Below are 15957 nucleotides of genomic sequence, written 5' to 3' on the forward strand. Positions count from 1 at the left end.
CCTGGTGGAAATGTTGTTTGTATTTGCCTCATAACTTTTGGTATTCTAGTTTAAATATTTTACAACTTTTATTTGTTGCAATAACATGACTAGAAAACACTAAATCCGATGCGCCACTCGACAATGAACGCGTTGTTTTGTCATAACGACCACATTTTGTGGTAATGATCAAATTTGTAAATAGATAATGCCCCGCGTAGAAGTCATGGGTACAGTAATGCAAACAGTGCTGCCTAAGTGTTTTACAACATTACAAAAACCACACGGCGCGAGAATTAGTGCTAAACCCTCCTGCGCGCCATGCTCGCCTGGTGTATGTTGAGAAATTGACCTGCACAATGTTTTATTTCTCCTAATGCTTGTCACAAAACTTGCGCTATTCGATTGCCGAGAGAGACTGTAAAGTGTGCGGAATATGTTAACTACTCGCGTGTTTAGAACGACATGATGCGGCATAGATCTGCAAATAAGAATACAGAATACGGCGGAAGGATAAGCGAGATAGGCGCGCAAACGCCATTTCTGCCCGCGCCTCTGCAAGTACACGTCTCAGTGACCGCAGGTAGAGCTTAGGTGAATTAGAAAGTTGTTTGTAGGTGGCCTTCTCTGCATCCATTCATCAATCAGACTAAAACTCTTCCTAGGCGAGCAGAAGCGCGCCGCGTCTGAGCATCAGTTTTTCGGCATTAGAAATTAGCAGAGGCGGCGAAGAGGCCTTTTCTCCTCACACCCAATCTCACACGAGAGTCGCGAAAAAAGTGAAAAGAAATTGGCCAATTTGTCGAGTTGCAAATTATGCATCAAGTGGATTTGACTCCTTTTCCAATTTCGCCGCGATTACATTTAATTTGCAGCGAAGTTGCTCGGAATGTCTGAGATTCGCGCCTTTTCGAACATGGGCGAGTCTCGCGCCGCCCAAGTGCTGCGGAGCAACGAGGATGGAAGATGATTTGAAGGAATTTGAAAATCATCATATAGAGCAAAACTGCGTCCGCGACTAGGGACGCATGATGTGCAGACACGTCACTTTCCCAAGCAGCGGAATGCCTCCAATGCCTCGGAATTGGAAACGTTGGAAAGTAAAAACCGTCCTCACTGTTCTGTTACTCCGCACCCGGCGAGCAGGCGGCGCAGGAGTGACACGCGCTCAGTGGCGTAGCAAGCGCACTTCTGCTGTGCATTGGCGCCTAAAGTGGGCGCTCGCCGAAGGCCAGCAGCAGTGAGATGGCAGAGGTTCCGCGAGATTTCCTCGGGAGAGACTCGCGTGCGATATTTTGGAGGAAAACATGGGACATGTGAATCAGCTCTTGCCAGGCGACCAGAAGTGCGAGGACTAAAATCGAACTCCATCTTTGCACGGCGAAACTCCAATGGAGATTCCCAGCTTTGGTCACAGGGAATAGAATTCCCTATAATGCAGTTTTTCAGATTAGATGGCGACACAGGCGGTATGAGCGAATTTTGCAGGAAAAGTATGAGACATGGAATCAGTTCTTCCTAGGAGATCAGAAGCGCAAGGACTAAATTAAAAAATCCACAAGCAACTACACAGCAACTCTCGAATACCTTGATTAAGAATTTCTGAGAATCATTAGAATTTTTAAGAACTCGTGAATTGGTTTTTCTTTCGAAAGAAAATCGGGAAAATGGTCAATAAATCGAGAACTTAAACTGAACCTCTAAGATATATTTTTAAAATTATTACTTTTCAATGAAAAGTCTTATTTTGAAAGCCGCCTATCAATTCAAGACATGACGTCATGTGAAAAGTGGAAAAAAAACTCAAGGGACATTTTTTGAGTTTTTGAATTGCGAGATTTTGTACGAAAGCATCGGAACGAAAATCGACACTTGCTAGGCGCTCAGAAGCACGAAGATGAACAGTTACTTAAGTCGAAAACCTCCAGTGCAGATCCTACTTCTTATCCAAGTTCTCGTGCACGGATTTGTGACGGAAAAGCGTCGGTGACCAAAATGGTTTATCACCAGGAGGCCAAAAGAGAAAAAAACAAATCCAGAACTTCTCTTATGAGGAGAAATTCCTGCTGAGATCCTCTAAAAATCATTAACTGCTAAAGGGAAATTAAGAAAAATTTGCATGGGAGCTGAGAATTACTAAATCCATCGCAATTGCAATTGCAAGTGAGAATTAATATCGCAGTTCTTTGCGCAAGTAGGAAAATCCGGAGAAAAGTTAGCATGCGCAGAGCCAAGCTTATCAGCAAGACTCTCTGGAAACTGAGCACCTGTGGAAACTAACTCTGAATATCTGCAAGAAATTATTGATAAAAAAAATCTCTTTGTACCCGCTTTGATGGAACAAGTGAATAAATAAAACAAATCATTCTTTTAGAAACAATACGAGACTTTATTTAGTGCTTCTCCGGGGGGATAAATTCCTCCAAACTGAAAGAAATTTGTCCCCGCTGTAACCTGAACCTGAATCGAAGCCAAAACTCTCACCGCGAGACAGGAGCTCAGAAGTGGGATTAAGTCGAAAGCAGTATTCACAGTATTCGCACGACTCCACTTAAAAAGAGAAAAACTCCAATGGAGATTCTGGACTTGAACAGTTCCTCGTCAACAGACTAGATGGCGACACAGGCGCCATGAGCGAATTTTGAGCGAACAAGAGTCGGTGATTGCTAGGAGAGCAGAATTGCAAGAATTCATTTAAATCGCCTTCAGAACTCCACTTAAGACGAAAATCTCGCAAATCCCACAGGATTCCGATCCGCGTTTTCTTTTTGCTGGTTTAGGGATTTGTCGGATTTACAATGGAAAAGCATCGGAGACGCGAATGGTTTATCACCAGGAGAGCAAAAGAGAAGAAAACTAAAATTCAAAACTTCACTTTGGAAGGGAAACTCCAAAGACCTCGCTGGAATTCTCATAGAATTGACAACTTTCGTTTAAGATAATTTTTATAGCAAAAGCAAGAACCGAGAATTGTTCTTGGATGACCAATACCTAAACAGTAAAGGCTATCCTGTGCAAATTTTCGTCAATTGTAGTCCTTAAGGACTACAAACATTGTGTGAAGACTAGAAATTGATTCATGTGAAAATCTCTGAGAAAATTAAGAAATCTGAAACTGCCCCTATCTGAAGCTGCCCCATTTACCTCTAATTCTAATTCTTAATAATCTCCAGAAAGCCTCTGTATATGTTCTCAAATTTTCAACATTTTCTCTTTAATTTCTGAATAATTTGTTTTAGGGAAAATCCTATTTTGATCTCATCTGCCGATTAAGTCTCGAACACCTATGAAAAGTCGAAAAGATTTTCAAATGAAACTCTTAAGTTTCTTAGTATGGAATTTTGTATGGAAAAGCATGGAAGTGAGAATCAGCAATTGCCAGGCGACCAGAAATGCGAGCAAATCCAAATCGGGCTCAGAACTCTACTTAGGCGGAAATCTCCAATGCAGATCCTACAGGATTCCCATTCGACTTTGCCTCGCGGCTCATGATGGAATTGCGGTGGAAAAGCATCGGAGACGAGAATGAATTGCGAGCAGGAGAACAGAATAGGAGAAAATACATATCTTGCAGTGACTTAATTACGACCAACTCCTAGTTATCATGTTCACGAGAATTTTTTTTCGCTTACAATCAATTAGTTGGAGCAGAATAGACAGTGGAAACAATTCAAGGAAAAGTCTGGGGAAACATATGAAATGGAACATCTTTACCAATAATTTCTACGCCACTGCTTTTAGAGGCAGTTGCGTCACTATCAGTAAGTAAATCCGTTGAAAAAAGAATATTTTCAGTAATTTAGGGAAATTGAGGAAATTACTGAAGACATGTGTCCGACTGTCTACTGTCTTTCTTACCTTAATCTGCAGAAATTCGTTTATCGGGGCATGACGTCTTCCCCATTCAGAGTCAACTTCATGTGATAATTCGACGTGTGGTTCGTGCATTTTGCCTCAGTTTTCTCAATTTTCACTCCAAAACAATGTCTTCTGGAGATTCTTTGGGCATCATCCCTACGAAGGCAATGCTGTTGCGCAGCGGGAGTGCGTCAGAATTCACGGCAACGGTGTTTGAGGAGAGAAAGCACCACCGAGAGGAGCGAAAGCGAAAGAAAAACATTGACCATAACCACAAATCGACAGAGCGTGTGCCGAAAGACGAGGAGAGTGTCTTCGATATACGGAAGGCGCGAAACGAAGTGCTGAAGTTGGGATTGTCTGGCTTCGAGGAAGTGGAGAAGAAGAAGGCACAGGTGGAGATGGCAGTGAAGTTGGGGGCCAAACCGGCGAAGAGGGAGTACAAGAACTACAAAGTGCTGCAGGAGGAGCGAAAGCTCGCGAAGGAGGCGCAGGAACAGCAGCAGAGCCTGCAGAATGTGGGGAAGAAGGCGACCGGTGAGGCGCTCTTCAGCTACAAGAAGTTCACGAGGGGGCACAGAAAGCGGAAGGGCGACTCGGAAGTTCTGAAGGAGTACGGCAGAATCTCTGCGGACAAACTGTCGGCTTTGACGACGAAAAAGAGGAAAACATAGGCTAAATACTATTTATATTACTATTCTAATAATATAGATTTATTTTTCAATTTGTTGTACACAAAAATAATGTGTTTCTTATATATAAAATTTTTGTCCTTTGAGAAGAGTCACAATTTGTCTGATTTTTTTTCAATAAATTCCCAACAAGATATTCACTCTGTTTTCTCACAATATCCATAAAACTCTCTATGAATTCCTCATATTTCTTTATCAAACAAACAGTAAACTCTCGAATCCAAAAATCTTCACCTCGATGATATACTTGAAATTTGAATCAAATGGTTTTTTGGCACAGAAGCTAAACTAATTTGTTCGCCAATGATAACATTGATTACAAGTTGCTCGATAAAACTTATTGCCACAGATCAATTCTCTCGCGCCTCCCAATCAAATCTATACTTTCCGGTTTCAATTAAGTCTCCAATTATTACATTTAATGACTAAAGTACCTAAAGTATTAAGCTTTTCTCTCTTCGAGCCGTGCACTCTCCGCCTCATTGCCCTGCGTCTGGCTCGCCTGGGTGAAACACACTCAAGATAGTATAACTGTAGACATGTATTTTTGGGTTGTTGTAACTATAAGCAGAATACCGTGCACTTGGGCACAATAAATTCGCGCCCCTCAATCGAACATGGCCATTGTCGATGTGGGCACGACTTCGAGGAGCATTTGAAAGAATATTGTGACTTTGTCTGCAAGAAGAGGGCATAAATTTCTTAGAATGCGCATCGGTGGAGCTCAGAAAGTGTCTTTTGCTCACCCATGAATTTGATTTGAATGCCATAGTGGACAAACGGCACGTAGACAATCAGTCCGGCCAATATGAAACCCACCGCGTACAGGTACTCGATCTGAGGTTTATCAACAATTGGGCCAACCACCAAATACGCCGAGATCACCAGAACCAACAATGGAATGATAATTGGCACCTGCAAAAAGGCAAGAAGGAGCAGCATTGAGCGTTTTATTAAGGCCACAAGAGGAGCAAGAGAGTACCTTGTAGGGCCTCGGATAGTTGGGTTTGGTGTAGCGCATCACAATCAAGGCCAACATAGCACCACCATAGAAGATCCAGGCCGTGAAGCTGAAGAAATCAATGAGGGTGTCGATGGTTCCATAGATCACCATGGCAGCCGCGATCAAGGACTGCAAAAAAAAGATTCGGATATAGAAGAGGAATTTATTCTTTAATTGTTTCATTTCTGCTCTTCTTTGCTTTAGTCAAACAACATGCAAGGCAAGGACGAGAATAATACCAATAGAATATTGATGTTGTTTGCCTGGGCGGGGCTCTTAAATGGGCGGAACGCTCGTTAAATGTTTTCTGCTCTTTGACTGGTTTGACTATAGCAAAGAATTCCTCCCAAACTACTTGGGTTTTTGACCCTTTTGGCTAGCATAAAAGAGGGCTTTCTTACGTGAAATATGAGTCCTGGAGCCGGAGTGAGACGTCTCACGTGGACATAGGAAAGTATGTCCAGGAGATGCCCCTCACGGCTGGCGGCAAAGCACAGACTGAAGACACAGAGTGGAGACTATAAATTAGAAATTGGTCACATTGGCGGAGGCGCAGATGATCATATTTACCGTCCGGCTGCGAAGAGAGTTCCATTGGCGCTGCCGAAGGTGCTGATCGTCACACTGAGCGGCATCAGCCAAGCAAAGGCGCCCAGGATGCGATTCCCGAAGGTCACCGCCACGGCCTCGGACTCGATCATCTCAGAGGCGGACATCGCTGCCAAGTAGGAGACATTTATTAGAGCGTAGCAGAGAGTCACCAGAGGAATGCCAATGATGATCGAGCGCGGCAAGTTCCTGATCAAACAAGAGATGGTTTGTGAGCTTCGTGGCGTGAGGAAGTGCATAGGAGCTACTCACTTGCTGGGATTCTGGATCTCCTCCGTGACGTAGTTGAGATTGTTCCAGCCATCGTAAGCCCAGAGGCCGGTGTAGAATGCCGTGGCGATCACACCGAAGGATGGCGTTGGTCCTGTAAATGCATTCTGTAGATGTTGCGTATTACCTTGGAACAGTTTGTACACGCCGCCCAGGATCACGATGAGGACCGCCACGAGTTTAGCCGCCGTGAAGATGTTCTGCACTGCCATGCCCAAGTTCACGCTGTAGCAATTCACGAACAGAATGCACACTGCGAATGACAGAGGCGCATTAGCTGGCGATTGGTATTTGGGGATGAACAGCGGACTTGCCTATTGCCAGGACCGCTACCATCTTCACAACCGCTATCGGGGGATCGCACTCTGATACGAACGCTTCGACGGCATACTGGGCGAACGAGAGACAGATTATTGCCATTTGAGAGGGCTTCAGCACCAACGTGCTGACCCAGGAGAACAGAAAAGCTGGTGGTGCTCCAAATGCATCCATGAAGTACGCCCACTGCGAAAGGACAGGCGTGAAATTAATGGCCTCGCCAGGGCGCGATATCACTTTGCGAACATACCTCAGCACCGGATGATGTATTCATGGTGCCCAACTCCGCATACGCCAACGCACCTGAAAAGCCATGGAGACACACAGGCATTAGCGGAATTCTGCGGAAGGCACTCGCCTCAAGGGGAGTTGAGCGATAGTGTGGGGCGGAGAGAGAGAGATTGGATGTAAACGTTTGGCATGCCCTTGCTAAGGTCACACGACCTCGTCTGCCATGAGATTACATAACAAAATCATTAAGAGACTTTCCCTTCTCTCAGGGCTTTCTTCTTTCTCTCACTTCTGAGGACATCACTCGTGGGAATCGGCGTCGCCGCCCATTTGAAAGTGCGTCACACGCCAACCAAACCAAATTGAGCCACTGTGATAGCATCTGCCACCCTCGACATCACCCCCCCCCCTTCTATTCTATTTATTGAGCCTTTCAGCCCACGAAGAGTGCCGTAAAAAATTCATCCACTGGATATCGAGTCTATTTCCAGGGCGGAAATTCACAATTACCGTGACTCGGTGCAATATACAAACAAAATATGAGCGGAAATTCAACTCCCATCGTCTTCATCAGTGCGAATGGAAGTGATTTTAATTGAATTCCTCGCGGCCAAGATGTCCCTCGAAGTGTGTCACGCAAATATTCCACTGCGTGGGGCGCAAATTGATCAATTGCCAGGAGATTACAGTTAAGCTGCTTAAGAGGTCGTTGTCGGGTGGTCGTCTCAAGAGACTTTCCCACAGGAAGTCTCGTCAGCGAACGAGAAGAGATTTTCGGGGAGAAAATCATAAGAGAAATCACGTGTTTATTGGTGCTAATTGTGGCTCAGCTTTACGATAGTTAGAGAAAAGTCGGGTTGCATCGGAGAGTGAGTTTATTTTCACTGTTTGAAAGTCTGTGAAATTGTTGAAAAGTTGAATACTCTATCCTGAATATTTAATGTTTAATTTTATGAACGGAAGTTATTGTTTCCCTCTACAAAATTGTGGTCAAATCATTTATTATTTAGTCAGATTTTTCGAACGTAAACATACCATTAATGCTTGATTTCTTGCAAATTGTCTGTAGCTGGTAATTGAACTATAAAAGAGAGCGCTAACTTCAATTATCGACTTAACCATTCGATTATGAATAGAAGTAATCTTGTTCGTGATGCTAAACAGCACATATCACAAGATGATAATTCACTTAACCGTATTAACTGTAGTAAAATTAGGTGTTAATTTCTGAGCTTGATTGCTTTATTGTGTCCTATTCAATATTTTAGTCCGAAACTACAATTCTCATTCAAAATACTTCTGTTTTCCCTACATTCTTGTCATTCTCGAGACCAACGCGTGCGTCACTTTGCACGCGTGAGTTTATTCTTTCGAAGAAGTGAAGGAAAAGTGTGGGAAACGTCTGCCAATTAATTGCGTAAGATCATGAGAGAAATAAATTTTGACTATTTAAAGGAATTAGGGAACTAATTAAAGAATAACTCGCACACAATTCTGCCGAAAGGCCTCAGAAGCCTCAGAAAAGGTTACCACCAGGCGCCTCCACCAGTCAGTGGAGACGCCAGGTATTTTCTCTCTCTCGCGATTCATGTGAATTGTGTGCGAACCACTCAAAGGCCAACTGGCGACTTGCGTTATAAATAATACTTTGAGTGAATTCGGTGAATGAAACTTGGCGTCGGGAAGGAAGAAAAGGTGCTTACCTAATAATGAGAGTAGACCGCATGCCAGCCATATGACGAAGCTCACGCCAACGGAACCAGTTCTCACCAATAAACCAGAAGGCGATACAAATATTCCAGACCCTGCAAGAGTCAGGAGGATTAGCAGGGGAGATCTGGGTGCAGAGAAGTGGCCGCGAACTCACCTATCATCGTTCCGACAATTAAAGCCACCCCACTGAAGAGTCCCACCCGTCTCTGGAGGTGAACAATGTCGTTCGCCTTTGAGCCCGGCCCCTCCAGCGAGTCCCGCATCCCCCCGGTCCCTGTTGAAGCGAGGCATTAGTGGTCTGCAGGATGCTGCTCGAGTGTGAACTCACCTGATGAGTCGGTCTCTGCCGTTTCGGGCGCCCCATGCCCAAAGCTGCCATCGGAACCCGTTGTCCCATCTTCGATGCTGCACTTTTCTGACTGCTTAACTGACACATTATTATGTCCTGTGGATCACGAGAAGAGAGAGAGAGAGAGACTTGTTTAGCAACTTTCCTTGCAACGTGGCACGTCTTGTTCGTGGGGAGTGTAAAAAATTTCAGTACAGTATCAAATTTCGCACAATTGAGAGACAAACACACACGAATCAAACAATCCGAACGGAAGACTACCACAATTTCACCATCAATCTCGATAAAATATGAACGCGAAACTATTTTTAACACCATCAGTTGATATATTTACACAAAGTGCACTGCGGAGTGACAAAGATAGGATCATTTTGACCTCATTCCAGAGAGCGAAAATCACTGAGAGGACGTCGACTCTTGCGAGTGACGCCAATTCACGCAATTTAGATGTGATGCTGGCTTGTGTGCCAAACCGTCCACCCAAAATGGGGAAGATTCCCTTCGTCAACTGCCCGTGGGAGCCTGGAAGTGGGATGGAATAGTAACCTTGTAGACTTTCTGAGCTGGTTTTGCGTGCGCTTCTCTGGTGGGAGCAGAATATTTGGGCGAGTTTATCGCGCATGGCATGAACGGATGGATTTTAAATTAACTTTGCTGCCTCTCTGAATAAAATCAACTTTGCAACTGACCAAACGCTAGCACGTCTATCCCGCTCGAGAAGCAGATCACTAAAAAGGTGTCTCTCATTCCCGCCCGGTCCAAGTTCACATGACTTCGCGCGCTGATGTTCTTTGATGGTCGGATGTGGCGTTTCGACGACGATGAGACGAAAATAATTCACATGACCAAATAGCACACACTCTCAAATCCTGTCTTGAGCGCTCGCTAAGTTAATAACAATAATTCTCAGTAGCAAATCCCAACACATTCGCGCAATCACAATTCAAAAGCGCGAGCTTCATAGCGCCGAAAGAAAAAAAAAACGACAATATGACGTACAAGTGATAAATTCTGCACCAGAAACTGTCGTGCTGCTCAATTAAAGGCACACAGAAGAGGAGGAAATATAGTTTTAGCGAAACTTTTCCATGCTCAATTGGTCGCAATAGGGCAAAACATGAGCGAGGAGAAGATGATGGAAGCGCCTGGTGACAGTGGAGGCGTCTGGTTAGAGTTGCAATTAACCCATTCCTCTTCGGGCCAGTTGAAGAATTCCACCCAAATAGTCTTCGTGGATGTGAAGCGAAATGAGACAATGTAATTTGTATGCAAATAAACAAGATACAATAGGAATATTCGCAATTGAATGCATGCCAATGTCTCTCCTCGCGTCTGTCGTCGGTCATTCTCACTCTTCTTGCGCTGGCAATCTCTGTGATTAACACGAGGAACAGGAGCGATAAAACAATCCCCTCAATGTCATCATAAATTTATCTAGCAATTTTCACCCACAACATTCCTCAGCTATTGTTCTTCGCATGTGGCAAATAGCATTGAGAAGAAAGTTGATACTTGTCATGTTGTTTTGCCCCAAAATATCACGACGAATCTACACCATAAAACAGGCGTTACAATGATTAAATAAACAAGAAGTAAGGACAGCAATAATGATACTTCATCACCCACATAGATATTAGCGGAGAATATATTCGTATAATAGAAATGTTGAGTCAAGATTTTAACGGGTAGTGTAACTGGGAAAGATTTGTGAGTTTTATTATAATTCATTCCCAAAACACTTCAATGGAAAAACGTGGTAAGCATTCGAATCTCAACCCTTGCAAGACGTTCATGCCTAACCAGATCTATATGTTTGTTGAAAGAGGAGAATAACCACCCGGTAATTCAAGAGATATGTAGTTCAGCCTGCAAAATATCTTCGAAAATAAAACACTGTGGGAAATATTCGCAAAATATGCTTTTCCTCCGTTCACCACGCGAATTCTCGCATTTTCTTTTGCACACCACAACATAAATTGACAATTATATTTTCGCGTTCATGCGAGATTTTTTTTTATTGTTTATATTTACGAGCTGAGTGACTTGAGAGAATTTATAGAATAAGATTTTGCAGAGATTAGAAGAAAACTGAGCACTTAAACTTGCATTCGGAATAAATTAGCGTGTTGTGCCTGTACAAATTGCGGTTGACGGGAATAATTAAGATAAGGAGAGACATTTTCGATAATTAAATGCCAAAAACATTAATTTCAGTCCACTTTAGCAACTGTAACACGAAAGGGTGGCGAGAATATCCCTCATTTTCTGCACACCGCGCGCCGCATGATTAAATTATGAAGTTTCCCACGCTTCTCGATGGCAGTTAATTAATTTGCAAGGGGTTCTGATACGAAAATAGATCCATCAAGTGAAGAAAAATGAAGCATTCTGTCTATATATAAAGAGAAAGTGTGACGTGAGACCTTGGCTGAGGACTTCTGCACGTGGTTTTGTGCTTCTGATTAGAAAAGTTCACAAGATATATCAATCAATTTCCACGCATTCGCGTTAGGCTCGTAAATAAATCAAAAATGCACATCAAAGGATTCAAAAGTTACCTTTTCTGAGTTACACAATCTATTTTCAGCTCAGGGCATCGAAAGGACAATGAGGAACGCGTCGTACAACCAACAATTCCTCACGTGTGTAGTAGAGTCCAATTGATGAAATATTAATGGAATTTTTTCCACTTTAATATTTGAAATATTGCCGCTGATAAATGTGTATTTCTGGTGGTTTTCCTCTTAAGCACACGAAGGCGTTCAAAGTACGCGACCCAATTGAGTGTCTCTGACAGACGACAGAGCAAGAGGTTATTGTACGGGGAGTTGGCTCAATTAATTTGCTCGAAAAATCAATTAAATTGATTGGTCAAACAGCTACAATTCTCTGGTCAAATTTCGCGCGACAACATGCCAGACATCTCTAAGCCTCGCAGTTTTTCTCTTCCCCTTTGACAAAGCCACTTGTCTCTATACACAATTTGAATTTTGCACTAGAATTCTCATTCGGCGCCAGTTCTCAAATAAATCTCGAGATTCGGACTAATTCACGAGAGAATTAAAGACTACGCGTGTGGGATTAAGATTAAAGCTCTCGTGAAAGCTCAAAGTTTGCACACGCCAGACATAATTGATGATATTTGATCACGTTAATTGCAATCAACTGAAAAGTACTGCATCAGTCGCCATTAATTATCTTAATTGAACTTTGTCAGGCAGAATTGTTCTCGGAATCATCGAACGCAATTACGTTCGTGTATTCCAAGTCCAGGAAAAAGCGGTGCGGTCAGGTAAATGTAGTAAATGTACTTATCATGTTTGTATAGCTGAAAAGGTTAAATTTTACGTGCAAACATTTTGAGTAGGGCTTCAATGGAAGAGCCCCGAAAGTGGAAAAGTTATGAAGAATAATGGGAAATTATTATATTTTATTCACAATGGGAATTATAATGTGTTCCATTCAGAATCCATTTTTAAACTCCTGCTTAAATTCACAAAATACAGAGTTCAAAGAACGTAGATTTTGCGAGTTATTTGTATAAAAAACAACGTATAAAGTTTATATTATAATTTTGCTCAAAATTTCCTGTGTTCATTCTCGCACCCAAATGATTTGTAGAGAAAATTTGAGTAGTTTTATTCCAAAATCGGAGTTTTAATTGTACCGAAAGTTTCAAAATTTTGGAAAAGTTGATCTGTACAATGTCTTAAAAACTCTATGAAAAATTTTAAACAACAATCCTTCAAAACACCAATATTCTTTTAGCGTTACAATTTCGTAATCTCGCTAGTCTCATAAGAAAATAAAGTTCTAATGTTTTCCTTAACATTGAATAATTATCGTGCCTACAAGTTTATGGCCATCACTTTTTACGACTGTTTGGACATTTTCCGAGTGATTGGAGAATCAAGAAAAACATCCCCATTAAACAAATGTACTCAGCAGGAAGACAAATGCAATCTAAAAACGGGTTTAAGTGGTCACAAGACTCTGCTAGGCGGCTTTTCGCCTCTGTTGTGTCATGCCAAGCACATCTGTCCGTCTGATCGGGTGACTTCACCCACAAGAGCGGACTTTTGATGGGAAAAGTGAAACGTGCAAGTGACAAATCGATGGACAAACATCAATTTATTGACGATGTTGCCTCCTTTCTCACCCCATCCAGTCTAATAATAAAGCGCGAAACCTCGTCAGAGCCACAAAAAGTGTCACATGCTCATGTGAATCGCTTATCTCAGCGCCTCACTGCACACTCTTGGCGTCTCGTGAAGCTATTTAGTGCGATACAGTCGCTTAGCGCGGCGGAGCTTTGGAGAAAAAAGCAAGACAGATATTTTGTCCCTCCCACGTGAGGAATCGATCGTGAAACGCTTGCGTACTCGGCGTGAATTACTGACAGCCACTGTGTTACGCACTTCGCAAGAGGGGGAAAAGCGGGAGGAAAATCAGGGAGATTTTCCAAGGCGGCCAGCAGAGAAGACGCTCGACCACGTGGTGGATGGCGGCAATTTTCGCGCGTCTCAATTGCGAGGCGCGATTTTATCAAATGGAAATTTATTGCAACTTTACAATGCTTGATCAATTGTGGCCTCTGACTTGAAGACATTATTCCGGTAGTCATAAATTCTCCACTTAATTCGCGTCAATCGAGCTCTGCCTCGTGACTCACAATATAAATCATTCGTGCAATTGAAGCCTAATCATTTCTGCGAGCATCTTTGAGCGCAATTACAGTCGCATCAGTGCAGGAATTCCTCAACTGACTTTGCATTATTCAAGGCGTTCGCATGTGTCGTCACTGGAACACTTCAAGGACGAAACAGACATTTGGGCGCACAAACTTTTCCAGCGCGCGGGGGTGGGAAAATGGTACAGCGTGAGAGGGATGAAGGGTGGATGAGAGCGCCAGTACGCATGACACAGGGAAATTCGGGGGCTCGACCATAAAATTTTCCCTCCGCTGCCATTGAGGGAACCGGCAACCCTGCCAACCCTCATCAGGGACACATTGTGGGGGTGCAAATCGATAATATGTTAGGACCATGCCTGGCTGTGCCCGCGGGAAAGCATGAAACGCATTTTCCACCGAACTTCTGGACGCCAAAAGCCGTGGAAGAGTGAAAATGGGGCGGAAATCCACCCCACATGCCGACAGGACAGCTTCGAGAAACTACCACTGCAACGCGCTTCCAATATTACATCACTCGCGCGCACATTTTCCCTGTTTCCGCGATTTTCCACGGAAATTCGACAGATTTGCCGCAAGAAAGGGTCAGAAAAGGCCCCAAAAACATCCCCTCACATCACAAAGACACACTTTTCTCACTTACCATTTGCTCTGGCGATGTGGTTTGTATGGTAGGCATGCTGATGCATGCTGATATTTTCATGTCACTTCGAGAACTGAGCCAAAACCGAGAGCTTTCACCGATTTTTGTTCTGCGCTCTCTCGCCGAGGCGCTTCTCTCGCGAGAGAGTCTCTTCTCTCTCCCACTCGATTAACATTCTCGGCATTCATGCTGAGAATTCATATGGCAAAATGAACTGCTGGGTGGGAAAAAGCACTATAACAACACGGCAATATATAACCCCGCAGCGGCTGAAGAAGTTCACTTTCGAGAGGCAAAAGCTCAAGTTTTAGATCAACGAGGTATTAAAGCACAAAACTCCTCACATGCTTCTTGTCCTCTTTATCGCATACACTTGATTTTATGGGGCCTACGAGGGTTTTTGCGCCGCCCAGACAAACTGTTTAACAATTTCTGCCTTTGTTAACATGGATTTAAGAAGTCCATAAGAAATTCAGGGTTTATTAAAGTCACATGCAGAGCAGAATGAGGCAGTTTCTTCTGATTTAATTAACAGATGCTGTTTTTCACGGACAACGGTTGCTTAAGCGACTAAGCGTCTTAACTTGATGCCTTTGATAAGAAATGATGACGAATTCTCAGGAATTACGTTCAACATTACAAAAAAGGAGTTCTCTCTTCTTATTCTTCAATTAATCCAGAAATTACAGGTCAATTAAATGTCAATTCCAATTCTTGGGTCAAAATGAAAATGTATTTTACATTTTTTGTAAGTTGTAAATCATCAATTAACCATGAATTGCTAGGAAATAAATTATTTGCAACGACATATTTTGCCAAACCGTTTTTATAGATGTTATTTAGGCTTTTATTGTCGGCATATTGTAAGAAGGTTTACATATGTCGTAACTTTGCAATAAAACTTTGCTTCTCATTTGTATAATTTCCAATGCTAATTCCGGGTTGTTCCGTGTGAATTAGAAGAAGTGAAACACAAATTGATAAAAGATAATACAAAATGAAAGATAATATTGTTAAGGAAGGTAAATTAACTAAATAAACTGTAAATAAATAAAGGATACGAAATGGATACGATTGCAATTATATTTGCGCTCCTGAAATCGCGTGGATTTACATTTCGCGCAAATCTAATTTTCCCACACCAAATTTTCAGCATTTATATTGCAAAACACTTCTTCAGAAAATCAAACATGAAGCGATGCGGAATATTGCTTTCTTCATATCGATTTTCAGGAATTGCGCATAAATATTTACTTGAGGCCGAAGGGAAAATTCACCATCGTGAAGGAAAATCACATCAATTGAACCCTTTTATGACAAATTCGTTTTCAATTAATTTTTCATCAACTGTCATAAAAGTGCGAGATGCTTTACGACTCGCGATGAAGGAAGAATTTTAATTAAAAAGCACTGAGAAAAGTATTTCCAAAAGTGTTTCTCAATTCAAGGGGGCGGGAAAGAAGGTTAAGACAATTTTTGTAGAGTCCAAAATCATTTTATTTTCACTTTCATCTTTTCTGGAGTAAAAAATTGTCCTTTAGAAATTAATTTTCATTTCTCTCTTCAATCTCTCAATTCTCTTTCTTGTTGGAAATAACAAAT

General features: G+C 42.5%; 2 protein-coding genes across 3 annotated transcripts; one reads left to right on the forward strand and one right to left on the reverse strand.

Annotated features, from left to right (window-relative positions):
• The first annotated feature begins 3896 nt into the window (after nt 1–3896).
• Nucleotides 3897–4514, forward strand: LOC132258143 (uncharacterized protein C1orf131). The gene has a single exon (XM_059755273.1). It carries the CDS (start codon nt 3963–3965, stop codon nt 4509–4511), a length of 549 nt encoding a protein of 182 aa, XP_059611256.1. The 5' UTR covers nt 3897–3962; the 3' UTR covers nt 4512–4514.
• Nucleotides 4515–5094: 580 nt separating this feature from the next.
• LOC132258142 (b(0,+)-type amino acid transporter 1) lies at nt 5095–14455 on the reverse strand. 2 transcript variants are annotated; one of them, XM_059755272.1, is made up of 12 exons: nt 14356–14455; nt 9002–9118; nt 8828–8947; nt 8664–8765; nt 6980–7032; nt 6726–6915; nt 6394–6664; nt 6103–6330; nt 5934–6030; nt 5512–5661; nt 5276–5444; nt 5095–5207 (listed from the first exon to the last, which is right to left on the reverse strand). In XM_059755272.1, the coding sequence occupies exons 1-12, from the start codon at nt 14399–14401 to the stop codon at nt 5137–5139; spliced, it is 1614 nt and encodes a 537-aa protein (XP_059611255.1). In that variant the 5' UTR covers nt 14402–14455; the 3' UTR covers nt 5095–5136. The 2 variants fall into 2 exon arrangements, with proteins under 2 accessions (XP_059611255.1, XP_059611254.1); XM_059755271.1 differs by lacking the exon at nt 14356–14455 and adding an exon at nt 9569–9702.
• Between the last annotated feature and the right edge of the window lie 1502 nt (nt 14456–15957).

Source organism: Phlebotomus argentipes, unplaced genomic scaffold (genome assembly GCF_947086385.1).
Source record: "Phlebotomus argentipes unplaced genomic scaffold, Phlebotomus argentipes genome assembly scaffold_4, whole genome shotgun sequence".
Classification (NCBI taxonomy): Eukaryota; Metazoa; Arthropoda; class Insecta; order Diptera; family Psychodidae; genus Phlebotomus; species Phlebotomus argentipes.

Excerpts from the sequence above, each read along its gene's own strand:
- LOC132258143 (XM_059755273.1), top strand. The coding sequence starts at position 3,963 with ATGTCTTCTGGAGATTCTTTGGGCATCATCCCTACGAAGGCAATGCTG.
- LOC132258142 (XM_059755271.1), bottom strand. The coding sequence starts at position 9,644 with ATGCGCGATAAACTCGCCCAAATATTCTGCTCCCACCAGAGAAGCGCA. Across the intron at positions 6,331-6,393 it reads GAGATCCAGAATCCCAGCAA|GAACTTGCCGCGCTCGATCA; the intron begins GTGAGTAGCTCC and ends TTGTTTGATCAG. Across the intron at positions 6,031-6,102 it reads ACTCTCTTCGCAGCCGGACG|TCTGTGCTTTGCCGCCAGCC; the intron begins GTAAATATGATC and ends CTGTGTCTTCAG.